General features: G+C 49.7%; 1 protein-coding gene across 2 annotated transcripts; it reads right to left on the reverse strand.

Annotated features, from left to right (window-relative positions):
* Positions 1–1,765: 1,765 nt before the first annotated feature.
* On the reverse strand, positions 1,766–11,254 carry LOC119954399 (C-C chemokine receptor type 7-like). Of its 2 annotated transcripts, none has more exons than XM_038779596.1 (2): positions 11,135–11,254; positions 1,766–2,949 (listed from the first exon to the last, which is right to left on the reverse strand). In XM_038779596.1, exon 2 carries the CDS (start codon positions 2,947–2,949, stop codon positions 1,870–1,872), a length of 1,080 nt encoding a protein of 359 aa, XP_038635524.1. In that variant the 5' UTR covers positions 11,135–11,254; the 3' UTR covers positions 1,766–1,869. The 2 variants fall into 2 exon arrangements, with proteins under 2 accessions (XP_038635524.1, XP_038635525.1); XM_038779597.1 differs by lacking the exon at positions 11,135–11,254 and adding an exon at positions 7,449–7,509.
* Between the last annotated feature and the right edge of the window lie 8,923 nt (positions 11,255–20,177).

Genomic DNA, 20,177 nt, shown 5'->3' on the forward strand with positions numbered 1-20,177 from the left:
TGCAATCTCATTATTCTGATTATTTTAACCTCGAGGACATCTGGACCGGTTTCATCAGCTATTGTAAATAGTAAAGAATTAGAATATGAAGCACGGCCCCTCCCAGCCCAACATGGAACCAATTTAATATTCTCCTCCTCAATCTTTCCACTTCAGATTTTTCTCCTGATTATTACATAGGAGCAGGAGTCCATTCAGCCGCTTGGCCCTGCTCCACTCTGCCATTCAAATAGATTATGGCTGTTCAATATCTTAATTCCATCTACAAATGCCTTGATTTCGGAAACTGAAGCACCATTATTTAACAAAAATAAAGCAATCTCGGTTTTGAAATGTTTAATTGATCTCCAACCTGAACAGCATTTTGGGGAAGGAATTCCAGATTTCCACTCCATTTGTGGGAGTGGGTAAATGTTCCTGACATCACTCCCGAATGACTTGACTTAAAGGTTCTGCCTCCTTGCTCAGATACAATGTCACCAACAGGCATTGAAGAAGTCAGTGATCCTGATCCTGAAAGAGAGCACTAGCTCCCTCTCCCCTGACCTAGCTGCTTCCTCTTCCCTGCATCTGTCCTCTCTCTCTCTCTTTATGCCCCGTGGCCCTCTCTCTCTTTCTCACACCCTGTCTCCAGCTCTCGGAGTCTCTCTCTCCCTATCCCTGACGTCTCTCTCTCTCTTTGTGTAGTAACTCCCACTAAAGTTGTCAACTCTAGTTGAAAGAATTTGAGGTTTCAGCATACTCTCGAGAAGCCCCTTTGAAAGTTGGTCCTGTAGCCAAGCTAGGGGTGTCGGAGCTTCATCACCTACCCCCGCCACCGATGCCAAAATAGTGTTCTGCGATTGGCCAGAGAATGCCCGTTTCTGACCAAATCGGGGGCGGCACCGCTTTCACGATGCGGTCAGGACATTGCCTGAGACCCACCCCCCTTCCTGACCGGCCGGGTTCCCGATGGCGTGGGTCTCACACGGTCTGTTGGGGGGGTCATCCAGGGTTTGTGAACCAGCCAAAGGGCAGGGTACTATTTTGCAGGCTGGGTCCGCGCGTGACTGGTGCCATGTTGCACAGAGCGGCCGCCGGCGTGCGGACCACGGACCCTACAATTCGCTGGGCCGATTTGACAGCTGGAGCCAGGTGCTCTACGCTACCTTCCTGCTAGCCCCCACCAAATGGAGGATCGGTGGCCGTTTTACCCCGGTGTGGGGGACATAGCCTCAAAATCGGAGAATCCAGCTCCATGTCTTTCCCTCCAACTCCCAACTCTTGCCCTAATCCTGCTGCCACGCTTCCCACCCAGACCCCAATCCCCCAACATCTTCCAGCCTCTGACCCTCATCTCAACAACCTGAACTGGTGGGACAGCACGGTGGTGTAGTGGCTTAGCTCTGCTGCCTCACGGTGCCGAGGTCCCAGGTTCGATCCCGACTCTGGGTCACTGTCCGTGTGGAGTTATGAAATGAAAATTAATGACGTTATTGTGAAAAGCCCCTAGTCGCCACATTCCAGCACCTGTTTGGGGAGGGCTGGTACAGGAAATGAAACGTGCTGCTGGCCTGCCTTGGTCTGCTTTAAAAGCCAGCGATTTAGCCCAGTGTGCTAAACCAGCCCCAGTACATTAGTTAGCCCCAGTTAGCACATTCTCCCCGTGTTTGCGTGGGTTTCACCCCCACAACCCAAAGATGTGCAGATTAGGTGGATTGGCCGCATTAAATTGCCCCTCATTTGGAAAAAATGAATTGGATACACTAAATTTATAAAAAAAACAAAACAACCTGAACTGGTGCAACCAGAATCTCTCAGGATAGAAAATATATTTACTGAATTCAAGTCCCATTGAAGGTTACGTTGCTGAGTGAATGGGGAACAATGCTACAGAGCCAGCGTGCTGCTGGTATCTGTGTTCAGCACTGACATTGGTCTGGTGGTTGAGGCTGTGCGCTGTTTCTTCTTGATGAATCCTAGGTGGCTCAGCAACTTCAACAAGTTATTCCTGAATTTCACTCCCACAAACACATAGAGGATGGGGTTAAGGCAGCAGCGGGTATAAGCCAGGCAGCTGGTCACCTGTAGTGCAATGTCCCTGACCTTGCTATCAGAACAATGCAAACCACTTCCCCTCATTGTGTCCATGATGTTGATGATGTTCAGTATGTTGTATGGTGCCTGGAAAATGATAAAAATCAGCACCACCGCCAAAATCACCTTGATTGCTTTGTGCTTTTCAAAATTCCGAGCCTCTAACAAGGTCTTAACTATAACAGAGTAACAGAAAATCATAACAAACAATGGCAGGAAGAATCCCAAAACCATCTGCAAGATGGGAGTGACCACTTTTATCCAAATGTTTATGCTATCTTGGTAACTGACTGAACAGATAGTACCATGGTGTATTTCCACCTGGGCGTAAATCAACTGCTGTAGGCTGAGAAATAGGGAGACGATCCAGACAATGAGGCTGACAAAGCGGCTGTACCGTACCCGCTTTGACCGGAGTCTGTGAGCAACAGTCGCCCGGACAATGACAAAGTACCGGTCAACACTGACACACATGAGGAAGAGAAAACTACTGTACACATTCATTTTGTATAAAATCTGCATAATTACACACATAGGCTTTCCAAAGCCCCAGCCAGACTGTGAACTGGCAGCCAGGAAGGGGAGAGTGATGAGGAAGAGAATATCTGCAATGGCCAAATTCAACAAGTACATGTCAGTCATTGCTTTCCATCTCTTGTGATGAATGTAGGTCCCAAGCACGAGGCCATTCCCCACTAGGCCCAGAATAAACAGCAGAGAGTAGATGCAAGGCTGCAGGATTCTGTTAAACTTCTGCACCTCATTCTTATTACAGGGCTCAGGGTAACCTGAATAATCATATCCATCAGAGTCAGTGGATGTACAACCGTCTGGGCAAATGGTTGTTGCAGAATCTGCCGTTGTTCCAGACATCTGAAAAATCACACAAAAGGAAACAATTAACATGAGACAGCGAGAAATCAACCAGGAGTTTTAAACCTCACATTCACACACTGACAACTAGAACAGTGGTTCCCAACCAGTGTGCTGCATCAGGAAGGTGGCACGGTGGTTAGCACTGTTGCTTCACAGCTCCAGGGTCCCGGGGTCGATTCCCGGCTTGTCTGTGCAGAGTCTGCACGTTCTCCCCGTGTCTGCGTGGGTTTCCTCCGGGTGCTCCGGTTTCCTCCCACAAGTCTCGAAAGACGTGCTGTTAGGTGAATTGGACATTCTGAATTCTCCCTCTGTGTACCTGAACAGGCGGCGGAATGTGGAGACTAGGGGCTTTTCACAGTAACTTCATTGCAGTGTTAATGTCAGCCAACTTGTGACAATAAAGATTATTATTATTAAATTAGGTGTGCTGCAAAAAAAATTCAAAATTATTCAAAATTCATGTAATTAAACTAAAATAAACCTTTGTTTTCAGCCCTGTGGTTGGCATCTCCAAGACTTGACCAACCTCGAACTGCCTGCATCCACGGACTGGGAAAGAGCCTCGCGTGTGTGGATTAGGTATTTATGTTGCCCAGACCCATGTGCCTGACCAACGGGACTGGAAGCTGAAGCCAAGGCCGCATTGTGCCTGCACAAAAATGCAAAAACTCAAAAAGACCCCAAAACCCTCAGAGAAGCGAGAGAGACAGAGACAGGTCAAATAAAATACAGGACACAGGCCAGGGAGAAGTGAAAAACACAGTTCACAGTAAGGGAAGAAGGCGGAAAAAAATAGATGTGCCTTAATTTTTTTTATAATATCCAAGTGTGCCAGGAGAGGCTTACACTGACCAATAGAGGCTTGGCTTACACTGACCAATAGAAGCTTGGCTTACACTGACCAATAGAAGCTTGGCTTACACTGACCAATAGAAGCTTGGCTTACACTGACCAATAGAAGCTTGGCTTACACTGACCAATAGAAGCTTGGCTTACACTGACCAATAGAAGCTTGGCTTACACTGACCAATAGAAGCTTGGCTTACACTGACCAATAGAAGCTTGGCTTACACTGACCAATAGAAGCTTGGCTTACACTGACCAATAGAAGCTTGGCTTACACTGACCAATATATTTAAATGCACCGGAAGCCTGACTTCCAACCCTGAATTCTTTTCTCAAACCAGAGATTACAATAGCTTCAAAATCACTAGTCCCACCCCACAAAAAATCATCGACATGCATCATAAAGATGCCAGGAAGATTTCCTTTATAGTGCCAGTAAAACATTGCCGGATCTGCTTTCAACTGGTAACAGCCTAACTTTAACAAAACTGACCTTACCAAATAGTACCAGACTCTAGACGCATCATTCAATCTATATACACATTTGTTCAACTTCCAGAGTACCCCTTCTGTGTTAGCTGCTTCTTTAGGAGGACGGAGAAAAATGTCTCTCTGGAGCTGCTGGCCCTGCAAAAAGGCAGCTTTTATATCTATAGATTTGCATTCCCATGCCTTTGTGGCTAATAGAGCCAAGAAGATCTTTAAAATAACCTTTCCTGCCATAGGTGAATCTCCCCTGAAATTCTGATCTTCTAAGTTTGCTTCAAATCCCCTTGCCACAAGCCTGGCCTTTGCCTTATAAGTTCCATCTGGAAGAACCTTTCCGTGCAAATCCATCTGTGGGATAGAGCTTTTTGTCCCCTATCCGGTACTTCCGTGTATACCCCAAATTCACTCCAACTATGCAGTCCTTGCTGTTTGGCATCTTTGATAACTTTTTCATCTAATTTATTGGAAGCCACCAAAATCTCACATGCATGTGGGCTTCTACTCCTATTAGTATTTATAGTCTTACTCATGTTCCGAGACCTTGATAAACTACGTCCCCTCTCCCGCCTGGTATCTCGTTCTGTGCTGCTACTGCTTGATCTTTCCCTTCTGCTGTGGGATGTCCTTTCAATACTTCTCGACCTTTTCCTGTGAACCTGTTCACTATCCGATGTACTATCTGAACTGGCACTGCATTTCTGTGCCCTCCATTTTTGAACTTTGTGTTCCCAATCCATTGTCTTGACTCCCTACCCTGAATGCTGTACATTCAACCAATGTTTAGACTTTCCAGTGGCCTTCCCTGCTCTACTGATAACGTTGCACCCTGCCATTGACTAGACCCTTCAGGCAAGTATGTCACTTTTGTACCAACTTTTGGCAGTTGTCCTTTCGGAAAAATGGCCTGTTCTAATTTATCAGAAGTGTTGTGTTCCTCTACAGAAACCCTGTCTATATCAGTTAACTGGTCCTCATAGTTCTGTAACATGTGCATACCAGATGACCCAGGCTCCACGTCATGTCTGTCTGCTCTGTCTAAATTTGAAAATTTGTAATCGGTACCCATTATCCTTGATGAATGTACCCTAACAGTTTGATTACCATGTTGCAAAATAATTGTTTTGCCATCTATGCCTATGATCTTTCCATTCATCAAAATTGTCTCTCTTATAGTATACTATGTCTCCTTGCTGAAAAACGGTATTTGATGGCCGTACATTATGCCTTAAAGCTCCGCAAATTCTTTCAGAGACTTCAGCTTCTAAAAAAGCTTTTCTACTGCTATGTAATGCTTTTAAATGCTCAGCAAAGGCAGAGGTAATTGTAGTCCCTTCCCAAGCTGGAGGCTGGTCATCCAAAATGGACGGAATTTTAGGATTTCTACCAAACACTAATTGATAGGGATTATAGCCCCCGACCATCTGACCATCTGCAATGAATTCTTTGCATGTACCGCCCATACTAAAGCGGAATTTAGATTGCAATTCGGTTGATCTGCGAAAAATTTTCGGAGCATGTCATTGATTACAGCATGGTTTCTTTCACACACCATTGCTAAATGGACTTTCTGCAGCCGTATTCATAACTGTGATATCCATGTTTTCACAAATATCCCTAAACTCATCATTAGCAAATTCTCCCCCATTGTCCGTAAGGAATTTTGCCGGTGGGCCCATTCCTGTCCCTATCCATTTTTCCACGATTTGATCCAGAATTACTCTCTTTTCTTTACTTCATACAATCATTTATTTACTAAATGTGGTTGCTAAATCTACAAAATAAATATATTATTGGCTTTATCCCAAATCTTAAGATCCATGGCCACAATGCCGTTAAAATCCCTGGCCAAAGTTGGGTTACTATGCAGTTTTAATACAGCAAGCTTTTTATCAGCTGAAGATCCATTTTCAACTGGCATCAACACATCCTTAACAACTCTACTTGAAATATTATTTGTCAGTGATGGAATACAATAGTGTCCCGACTGTGTAAAATGTAAGTCCACCGTCTTTCCAAAAACTGTTGCTTTATCCTGTTCCATATCCAGTTTCATGTGTGCTTTCTTCATCGACGGTCTGCTCAGAAGCAAAGGCATCTCACTTGATACAACATCCGTGCTAATGAAATGATTCACTCCGGCAATATTGCAAAGGATCACCACTCTTTTCAGCAACTTCAGAGTATTATCATCCCCAAACCTGAAACTTGTGGAACTTTCAAATTCCTTAACCTTGTTATGATTTTCAGCATTCAAGGAGTCCAGGTAACATTTTAACCAGTCAATTCCACACACAGTAGATGTGCAGCCACTGCCCAATACAGCACAATTGAAGAATTCTGCAACCAACATTCTCATTACTGCCGTAAAAATAATGTGAAAATTAGTGTCTGGCTAGAAATCATAAAACATTGAAAATTAATTGTCCTTTTTGCTTTAAAAACACTACTGTTCCCAACGCAAGTATTATAACTACATGCAATTACTGCTTTTCTTTTTAAAATATTGCAACCTGGTTATGATAAAGATTTGGGACTGTTGATGACAGGATATGGGCTAACGAGTCTGTAACCATTTGGTTACTGTGCAGTTGTATTATTTGATATATGCAGAGTTTGAAATACGTCTACAGGAAACGGCATGTACCAAATCGTCTGGAACCAGGAGGTAAATTACTTCTAAATAAAAGCAAATTACTGCGGATGCTGGAAACTAAAACTAAAGAGAAAATGCTGGAAAATCTCAGCAAGTCTGGCAGTATCTGTAGGGAGAGGAAAGAGCTAACGTCGAGTCCGATGACTCTTTGTTAAAGCTGGTAAATTACTTCTGTAAGCTAGAAGCTTCTATAAAACAGCAGCATTTATAATTTTCAGACACATTGTTTAAAACTGCTGGCAGCTTTGGTTTTACTGAGTCACTATCCCTCTGTACTGTGTCTTAAACTCACTATGCAATGAAAAAGTATGGTTTATTTAACTGTATATTGCATGTTTCTTTCAAATGTACATTTACAACACTACACTGTACAGATTAATTTGTACAATATGTAAAAAAGACAATTAAAATTATTTTAGTTTAGTTATAAAGAAAATGAGTTTCATCAAAGTTACTGGTTTACTTAAAATAAATATATTGTAAGCACTGCATTGATGGAGCCGCTGACCTTTAAATGAAACAAGATCTTGTTCCAATCGGATGACACTAATTAATAAGCAGGACATTCCCTGCATCCTGGTCTTTACCTCATTGTTATTTATGAATAACACTGACAGTAATTGTTGGATCAATTTCCTTCATGTGAATTATGTAGACCGTTACTATCTCAGAATCCTCAGTCTGCTCCAGGTTATTACGTGGTATGTAACCTGAAGATGGGGTTGTAATCTTTTTTTAATTATAAATTTAGAGTACCCAATTATTATTTTTTCCAATTAAGGGGCAATTTAGCGTGGCCAATCCACCTAGCCTGCACATCTTTTGGTTGTGGGGCGAAACCCACGCAAACACGGGGAGAATGTGCAAACTCCACACGGATAGTGACCCAGAGCCGGGATCGAACCTGGGACCTCGGCGCCGTGAGGCTGCAGTGCTAACCCACTGCGCCACCGTGCTGCCCTCGAAGGTATCCTTATCCGCAAACTGCACTCCTGTCAAAACCAGGAGCCTATCCATGTTGCTCACTCTCGCACAGTCAAGTAATTTAAAGGCCAACACAGACTGTGGAAATTCCAGGTTGTGTTTCTGCAGCCTTTTATATAGTCTGCCAAATTCCATTATATAGTCTTCAATGGAGAAATCCTCTATTTTCCGGAACCTATCAAAATCCGACCATACTTCATACGCACTTAACAAGTCATCTTTCTTATAAATCTTATCCATATAACGTAATAGAGTCTCCAGACCTTCTTCTGAGTCTAACTCTTCCGATTCCAGCTCAGAAAACACTTTGCTTTGGATTTTACTGTCAAACGGTAGAGAAAGAGCCAATGCCATACCTTGTTTTCTCTTTCCCAAGGCAGTTACCTTAGTCCACATAACTACTGCACTTCTCCATTGGCCATACAATGCCCTTTCAGAAAATAAGGGCGACAGTCAAATCCGGCCATCTTTATCCTGGGTTCAGCCATATATCTTGTTTCTTCTCACTCACTCCTTGGTTTGATCGGTTTGGTCTGGAAAACTTGTATCTTTCAACCCTTCACATTTGCACAGCAACCATCCTCTGCTACCATCTGTTAGACATTTAGCTGCTGTTGTATAAGGAGTTAAAGGTTCTGCTGCTTTTCCACAAACACCTTTAACTTACTTCAACAGACTCTGCACAAAACTCTATTTTCACATCACCTGACTCAAAGGCCGCCTGAAGCCTCTTTACATATCAGTGTCAATTATTTGATACTTAACATAAATGAGACAACTAATTGGAATGTCTCTTAACCCATTACTTAAAATCCGGTTTCCTCCCACAGTTCAAAGATGTGCAGGCTAGGTGAGGTTAAGGGGATAGGGTGCTGTTTCAGAGGGTTGGTGTAGGCTTGATGGGTTGAATGGCCTCCTTCTGCACTGTAGGGATTCTGTGATACCTCCAGTAATTTACGAGGCCCAGGATTGACTTTAGTTCTGTTGTGTTTTCCAGCAGCCTGTACTTTTTCTACCACTGAGTTTGGGCCATCCTTATCCAAGGAATCTCCTTGGCCTGGAACATGCATTTTCCTCCCTTTAGGCAGACGCCTGTGTTGACGAATTGCTGGAGGATTTCTTCCAGGTTGTCCAGGTGGTTCCTGAGGTCAGTATAATGTCCAGGTGCACTGCTCCTCTCGGCAGTCCTTGGGGGATATTCTGGAAGTTGGCTCATGGTGATGAAGGCCTGTCGAGGAGCTGAGAGAAGGTCTATAAACCCTTGTGGGATGGAAAGTGTGCAGAGGAGATTTACCAGGATGTTGCCTGGTATGGAGGGAAGATCTTATAGGAAAGGTTGAGGGACTTGAGGCTGTTTTCAGTAGAGAGAAGGTTAAGAGGTGACTTAATTGAGGCATACAAGATGATCAGAGGATTAGATAGGGTGGACAGTGAGAGCCTTTTTCCTCGGATGGTAATGTCCAGCACGAGGGGACATAGCTTTAAATTGAGGGGAGATAGATACAGGACAGATGTCAGAGGTAGGTTCTTTACTCAGAGAGTAGTAAGGGCGTGGAATGCCCTGCCTGCAACAGTAGTGGACTCGCCAACATTAAGGGCATTTAAATGGTCATTGGATAGACATATGGATGATAAGGGAATAGTGTAGAGGGACTTTAGAGGGGTTTCACAGGTCGGCGCAACATCGAGGGCCGAAGGGCCTGTACTGCGCTGTAATGTTCTATTGTGAGTATTGAGAGTGATGTTTTTCCGTCAGATTGTATCCGGCTGCAACTATCAGAAATACTTGGGCTAATTTGCAGTTAACAGAGGAGGAGCCAATCTCGTACAAAGCCAAGACCAGGGAAAAAGTATTCAAAAACACATGGACCACCTGAGATGCAGGGAGTCCGTCTTTCAGGAAACCACGCCCGTTAGATTGGTAATATCACTATCCTTCATGCTGAACTACAGCCCAGACGCACAGCCCACCAGGGACAAACATCTCCGATAGCAGGACAATGAAGACTCAGCCTCCAATTTGGCCACAGAAAGGGCAGAACTCCCAGGGGACATCTCCCAAACCCTCTCCCTAACAGACAACAAGCAACCTGCACATCAGCTCCCTGAGTGGTGCCAAGCCCACCATACAACAGATTAACACCATTAATTGCCCCTGAACAGCCTCAGTTGGCAGCGAGAAGGTTGTTCGTGGATATTCTTACCAGGGACTTAGTTGGGGTGAAGGTGGGAAGGGGACAGGTCCCCACCCTCCACCAACCCATGCGATTAAATAGCATCCCACCTACAAACACAGCATGGGGAGAGGACAAAATATCACCCATCAATCAGCACACCCCTCACTGGCCTGACTCTGAACCTCCCCTTGAGCCCCCCCCCCCCCCCCCCCCCCACTAGACACACTGAGCCAGAAACTCGGACATTCCCCTTCTGGGTGCTTTGGTTAATCAGTACAACATCTTGGAGTATAGTGTGCACACCAACAAAACAGACAATTACAAAATGCAGCAAAATAATTGAAGTTATCGTGCTTCACATCACTCACTCAGTATTTCAGGAGGAGGATAAAGTGGACAAGACCTGTTTCCATAATGTCTGTCTGTCTCTCTCTCTGTCTCTCTGTCTCTGTCTATCTCTGTCTCTCTGTCTGTCTCTCTATCTGTCTGTCTGTCTCTCTGTCTCTGTCTGTCTATCTCTGTCTCTCTCTCTCTCTCTCTCTCTCAGTCTCTCTCTCTCTCTCTGTCTCTGTCTCTCTGCCTGTCTCTGTCTCTGTCTGTCTCTCGGTCTCTGTCTGTCTATCTCTGTCTCGGTCTCTCTGTCTGTCTCTCGGTCTCTCTGTCTGTCTCTGTCTGTCTCTCGGTCTCTGTCTGTCTATCTCTGTCTGTCTCTGTCTCTGTCTGTCTCTCGGTCTCTGTCTGTCTATCTCTGTCTCTGTCTGTCTTTCGGTCTCTGTCTGTCTATCTCTGTCTCTGTCTGTCTCTCGGTCTCTCTGTCTATCTCTGTCTGTCTCTGTCTCTCTGCCTGTCTCTGTCTGTCTGTCTGTCTATCTCTGTCTCTGTTTCTGTCTCAGTTCCTGTCTCTGTTTTTGTCATTGAGCCTAGCTCCACATTGAGAGACATCCCCACACTCACACACACTCCAGTCATGAGCAGTCAATGCACTTTCCTAAGCCTTTCCCTGTTGCAGACTTTCTCATGGTAAATTACTCACCTTCAATCAGCACTTGGAGCTCCTGACACAGAACTTCAAATTGCCCAAAGTATTTAAATCTTTCTCCAGCAACCCAAGTGCTCAAGAAATCTTGAAACACACCCTCTGTCCCAGTCTGTCACAGCCGTGTCTCTGAAATAAGGAAAACAGCCACAGAGGCAGCTTTCTTATCTGCCTAATCACCCTGCATTAAACATAACCATTCACACACAAGCTCCCCCTGAACTCTTTCTTACACTAACTCACCCACACACATCCCTGTGCACACACCCCCCCCCCCACACATCCCTGTGCACACACTCACCCACACACATCCCTGTGCACACACTCACCCACACACATCCCTGTGCACACACTCACCCACACACATCCTTATGCACACACTCACCCACACACATCCCTGTGCACACACTCACCCACACACATCCCTGTGCACACACACACCCACACACATCCCTGTACGCACACACCCACACACATCCCTGTGCACACACCCACCCACACACATCCCTGTGCACACACTCACCCACACACATCCCTGTGCACACACTCACCCACACACATCCCTGTGCACACACTCACCCACACATCCCTGTGCACACACTCACCCACACACATCCCTGTGCACACACTCACCCACACACATCCCTGTGCACACACACACCCACACACATCCCTGTCACACACTCACCCACACACATCCCTGTCACACACTCACCCACACACATCCCTGTGCACACCCCCCCCCCCACACATCCCTGTCACACACACACACACACACATCCCTGTGCACACACTCACCCACACACATCCCTGTGCACACACACCCCCACACATCCCTGTGCACACACACCCACACACATCCCTGTGCACACACCCACCCACACACATCCCTGTGCACACACTCACCCACACACATCCCTGTGCACACACACCCACACACATCCCTGTGCACACACTCACCCACACACATCCCTGTGCACACACTCACCCACACACATCCTTATGCACACACTCACCCACACACATCCCTGTGCACACACTCACCCACACACATCCCTGTGCACACACTCACCCACACACATCCCTGTGCACACACACACCCACACACATCCCTGTACGCACACACCCACACACATCCCTGTGCACACACCCACCCACACACATCCCTGTGCACACACTCACCCACACACATCCCTGTGCACACACTCACCCACACACATCCCTGTGCACACACTCACCCACACATCCCTGTGCACACACTCACCCACACACATCCCTGTGCACACACTCACCCACACACATCCCTGTGCACACACACACCCACACACATCCCTGTCACACACTCACCCACACACATCCCTGTCACACACTCACCCACACACATCCCTGTGCACACCCCCCCCCCACACATCCCTGTCACACACACACCCACACACATCCCTGTGCACACACTCACCCACACACATCCCTGTGCACACACACCCCCACACATCCCTGTGCACACACACCCACACACATCCCTGTGCACACACCCACCCACACACATCCCTGTGCACACACTCACCCACACACATCCCTGTGCACACACACCCACACACATCCCTGTGCACACACTCACCCACACACATCCCTGTGCACACACACCCCCACACATCCCTGTGCACACACCCACCCACACACATCCCTGTGCACACACTCACCCACACACATCCCTGTGCACACACTCACCCACACACATCCCTATGCACACACTCACCCACACACATCCCTGTGCACACACACCCACACACATCCCTGTGCACACACTCACCCACACACATCCCTGTGCACACACTCACCCACACACATCCCTGTGCACACACACCCACACACATCCCTGTGCACGCACACCCACACACATCCCTGTGCACACACACCCACACACACCCACACACATCCCTGTGCACGCACACCCACACACATCCCTGTGCACACACTCACCCACACACATCCCTGTGCACACACACCCACACACATCCCTGTGCACGCACACCCACACACATCCCTGTGCACACACTCACCCACACACATCCCTGTGCACACACTCACCCACACACATCCCTGTGCACACTCACCCACACACATCCCTGTGCACACACTCACCCACACACATCCCTGTGCACACACTCACCCACACACATCCCTGTCACACACTCACCCACACACATCCCTGTCACACACTCACCCACACACATCCCTGTCACACACTCACCCACACACATCCCTGTGCACACACTCACCCCCACACATCCCTGTGCACACACTCACCCACACACATCCCTGTGCACACACACCCACACACATCCCTGTGCACACACACCCCCACACACATCCCTGTGCACGCACACCCACACACATCCCTGTGCACACACACCCACACACATCCCTGTGCACACACTCACCCACACACATCCCTGTGCACACACTCACCCACACACATCCCTGTGCACACTCACCCACACATCCCTGTGCACACACTCACCCACACACATCCCTGTGCACACACTCACCCACACACATCCCTGTGCACACACTCACCCACACACATCCCTGTGCACACACTCACCCACACACATCCCTGTGCGCACACTCACCCACACATCCCTGTGCACACACACCCACACACATCCCTGTGCACACACACCCACACACATCCCTGTGCACACACCCACCCACACACATCCCTGTGCACACACACCCACACACATCCCTGTGCACACACTCACCCACACACATCCCTGTGCACACACACCCCCACACATCCCTGTGCACACACCCACCCACACACATCCCTGTGCACACACTCACCCACACACATCCCTGTGCACACACTCACCCACACATCCCTGTGCACACACACACCCACACACATCCCTGTGCACACACCCACACACATCCCTGTGCACGCACACCCACACACATCCCTGTGCACACACTCACCCACACACATCCCTGTGCACACACTCACCCACACACATCCCTGTGCACACTCACCCACACACATCCCTGTGCACACACTCACCCACACACATCCCTGTGCACACACTCACCCACACACATCCCTGTGCACACACTCACCCACACACATCCCTGTCACACACTCACCCACACACATCCCTGTCACACACTCACCCACACACATCCCTGTGCACACACTCACCCCCACACATCCCTGTGCACACACTCACCCACACACATCCCTGTGCACACACTCACCCACACACATCCCTGTGCACACACCCACCCACACACATCCCTGTGCACACACTCACCCACACACATCCCTGTGCACACACTCACCCACACACATCCCTGTGCACACACTCACCCACACACATACCCCTGTGCACACACACCCACACACATCCCTATGCACACACTCACCCACACACATACCCCTGTGCACACACACCCCCACACATCCCTGTGCACACACACACCCCCACACATCCCTGTACGCACACACCCACACACATCCCTGTGCACACACTCACCCACACACATACCCCTGTGCACACACACCCCCACACATCCCTGTGCACACACACACCCACACACATCCCTGTGCACACACACCCACACACATCCCTGTGCACACACTCACCCACACACATCCCTGTGCACACACTCACCCACACACATCCCTGTACGCACACACCCACACACATCCCTGTTCACACACTCACCCACACACATCCCTGTGCACGCACACCCACACACACCCCTGTGCACACACTCACCCCCACACATCCCTGTGCACACACTCACCCACACACATCCCTGTGCACACACACCCACACACACCCCTGTGCACACACCCACCCACACATACCCCTGTGCACACACCCACCCACACATACCCCTGTGCACACACTCACCCACACACATCCCTGTGCACACACACACCCCCACAAATCCCTGTGCACACACTCACCCACACACACCCCTGTGCACACACCCACCCACACATACCCCTGTGCACACTCAGACTCACCCTCCCCTATGCATACACTTACACTCACCCACACTCTCAAACTCGCCCACACATCCCCTCTGCACACATTCTCTCTTTCACACAATCACACACACATTTCCCTGCACATGCACTCAAACATCCACAGACAGCAGCCCAAAGATGTGCAGGTTAGGTGGATTGGCCATGCTAAATTGGCAGTAGTCTCCAAAAAGGTTAAGTGGGGGTTACTGGGTTACAGTAAAAGATGGAGGTGTGATCTTATGTAGAGTGCTCGTTCCAAGGGCCAGTACTGACTTGACGGGCCAAATGGCCTCCTGCACTATAAATTCGATGATCTATGACATCACCCTCCACCCCCACACACACACACACTCACACTCACACTCACACACCCACACACCCACACACCCACACACCCACACACACTCACATACCCACACACACTCACACTCACACACCCACACACCCACACACCCACACACACTCACATACCCACACACCCACACACACTCACATACCCACACACCCACACACACTCACATACCCACACACCCACTCACACTCACACACCCACACACCCACTCACACTCACATACCCACACACCCACTCACACACACATACCCACACACCCACTCACACTCACACACCCACACACACACACACACACATACCCCACACACCCACTCACACTCACACACCCACACACACACTCACACTCACACACCCACACACCCACACACACTCACATACCCACACACCCACTCACACTCACATACCCACACACCCACTCACACTCACACACCCGCACACACACTCACACTCACACTCACACACCCACACACACTCACATACCCACACACCCACACACACTCACATACCCACACACCCACTCACACTCACACACCCACACACACTCACACTCACACACCCACACACCCACTCACTCTCACACACCCACACACACACACACTCACACACCCACACACGCACACACACACACACACACTCACACTCACACACCCATACACCCACACACACTCACACACCGACACACACTCACATACCCACACACCCACACACACTCACACACCGACACACACTCACATACCCACACACCCACACACACTCACATACCCACACACCCACTCACACTCACACACCCACACACCCACACACACTCACACACTCACACACACTCACACTCACATACCCACACACCCACACACACTCACATACCCACACACCCACTCACACTCACACACCCACACACACACACACTCACACTCACATACCCACACACCCACTCACTCTCACACACCCACACTCACACACCCACACACACTCACACACACTCACACACCCACACACACTCACATACCCACACACCCACACACACTCACACACCCACACACACTCACATACCCACACACCCACACACACTCACACACCCACACACACTCACATACCCACACACCCACTCACACTCACATACTCACACACCCACACCCACTCACACACCCACACACCCACACACACTCACATACCCACACACACTCACACACTCACACCCACACACCCACACCCATCACACACCCACACACCCACACACACTCACATACCCACACACACTCACATACCCACACACTCACACACACACACACTCATACACACCCACACACACTCACATACCCACACACACTCACATACCCACACACCCACACACTCACACACCCACACACCCAGACACACACACACACTCACACACACACACACACTCACATACCCACACACCCACACACTCACACACCCACACACCCAGACACACACACACACTCACACACACACACACACACACTCACATACCCACACACACACACACTCACACACTCACACACACACACTCACTCACACTCACACACCAACACACCCACACACACTCACATACCCACGCACCCACACACCCACACACACTCACACACCCACACACCCACACACACTTACATACCCACACACCCACACACCTACACACACTCACACACCCACACTCACACACACGCACACACCCACACGCACTCACGCACTCACGCACTCACACACACACACCCACACACTCACACACCCACACAAACACACGCTCACACACCCACACACCCACTCTCACACACACTCGCACACACACTCACTCACACACACTCGCACACACACACACTCGCACACACACACATATATTCACTCACACACACACACTCACACACTCACTCACTCACTGACTCACACACACACAGACACAGACACTAACACACACACACATACACATTAACACACACGCTCTGTAACACGGTTGCGGCTGGTCCCTGTGTGAGGTCCCCTAATCTGTTAACATCCCCAATTGGACCCCAGTTTTGTTCTGCCCCATGTGAAAAGGGATTAGCCGACTCCCCGTCTGTGTTCAACACACACTCAGTTGGTCACAACACGATTAAGTTAAATGGAATCCCTTACCCCGTGGATGCCTTTTCCCAGAACAAATGTTAGAACATCCTGTGGCCGGATTCTCCATTTCTGAGACTGTGTTGACGCTGGGGCAGGATTCGTGGATTTCAACGACAGCGAAACTGCCGCCACAACTGGACCGACTCAGTGACTGCGGAGGGGCAGCACCGGGGCCACGGGGAACACAATCCATTCCAGTGAGAAACGGGGCCGGATTGGCCGGGTCCGTGACTGACACTCGGGAGGCTGACAAGCTGCAGCTGCAGATACACATTACCCTCCCCACACACACTCCCCGCACACACTCATCCCAGCCGCACACACACATTACACCCCCCCCCCCCACACACTCCCCACACACACTCATCCCAGCCCCACACACACTCATCCCAGCCCCACACACACTCATCCCAGCCCCACACACACTCCCCGCACACACTCATCCCAGCCGCACACACACATTACACTCCCCACACACACTGCACTCCCCACACACATTACACTCCCCACACACACTCCCCGCACACACTCATCCCAGCCCCACACACACATTACACTCCCCACACACACTCATCCCAGCCGCACACACACATTACACTCCCCACACACACTCATCCCAGCCACACACACACATTACACTCCCCGCACACACTCATCCCAGCCTCACACACACATTACACTCCCCACACACACTCATCCCAGCCACACACACACACTCATCCCAGCCACACACACACATTACACTCCCCACACACACTCATCCCAGCCCCACACACACATTACACTCCCCACACACACTCATCCCAGCCTCACACACACATTACACTCCCCACACACACTCATCCCAGCCGCACACACACATTACACTCCCCACACACACTCATCCCAGCCCCACACACACATTACCCTCCCCACACACACTCATCCCAGCCTCACACACACATTACACTCCCCACACACACTCATCCCAGCCTCACACACACATTACACTCCCCACACACACTCGTCCCAGCCTCACACACCCATTACACTCCCCACACACACTCATCCCAGCCGCACACACACATTACACTCCCCACACACACTCATCCCAGCCGCACATACACATTACACTCCCCACACACACTCATCCCAGCCCCACACACACATTACACTCCCCACACACACTCATCCCAGCCGCACACACACATTACACCCCCCCCCCACACACACTCCCCACACACATTCATCCCAGCCCCACACACACTCATCCCAGCCGCACACACACTCATCCCAGCCGCACACACACATTACACTCCCCACACACACTCATCCCAGCCACAGACACACATTACACTCCCCACACACACTCATCCCAGCCGCACACACACTCATCCCAGCCGCACACACACATTACACTCCCCACACACACTCATCCCAGCCGCACACACACTCATCCCAGCCGCACACACACATTACACTCCCCACACACACTCATCCCAGCCACAGACACACATTACACTCCCCACACACACTCATCCCAGCCACACACACACATTACACTCCCCACACACACTCATCCCAGCCCCACACACACATTACACTCCCCACACACACTCATCCCAGCCGCACACACACATTACACTCCCCACACACACTCATCCCAGCTACACACACATTACACTCCCCACACACACTCATCCCAGCCGCACACACACTCATCCCAGCCCCACACACACATTACCCTCCCCCACACACACTCACCCCAGCCGCACACACACATTACACTCCCCACACACACTCATCCCAGCCCCACACACACATTACCCTCCCCACACACACTCATCCCAGCCCGCACACACACATTACACTCCCCACACACACTCATCCCAGCCCCACACACACTCATCCCAGCCCCACACACACTCATCCCAGCCCCACACACACATTACACTCCCCACACACACTCATCCCAGCCCCACACACACTCATCCCAGCCCCACACACACATTACACTCCGCACACACACTCATCCCAGCCACACACACACATTACACTCCCCACACACACTCATCCCAGCCGCACACACACATTACACTCCCCACACACACTCATCCCAGCCGCACACACATTACACTCCCAACACACACTCATCCCAGCCCCCACACACACATTACACTCCCCACACACACTCATCCCAGCCACACACACACATTACACTCCCCACACACACTCATCCCAGCCACACACACACATTACACTCCCCACACACACTCATCCCAGCCCCACACACACATTACACTCCCCACACACACTGATCCCAGCCCCACACACACATTACACTCCCCACACACACTCATCCCAGCCCCACACACACATTACACTCCCCACACACACTCATCCCAGCCACACACACACATTACACTCCCCACACACACTCATCCCAGCCGCACACACACATTACACTCCCCACACACACTCATCCCAGCCCCACACACACATACACTCCCTACACACACTCATCCCAGCCCCACACACACATTACACTCCCC

This window comes from Scyliorhinus canicula, chromosome 19 (assembly GCF_902713615.1).
Source record: "Scyliorhinus canicula chromosome 19, sScyCan1.1, whole genome shotgun sequence".
Lineage (NCBI taxonomy): Eukaryota > Metazoa > Chordata > Chondrichthyes > Carcharhiniformes > Scyliorhinidae > Scyliorhinus > Scyliorhinus canicula.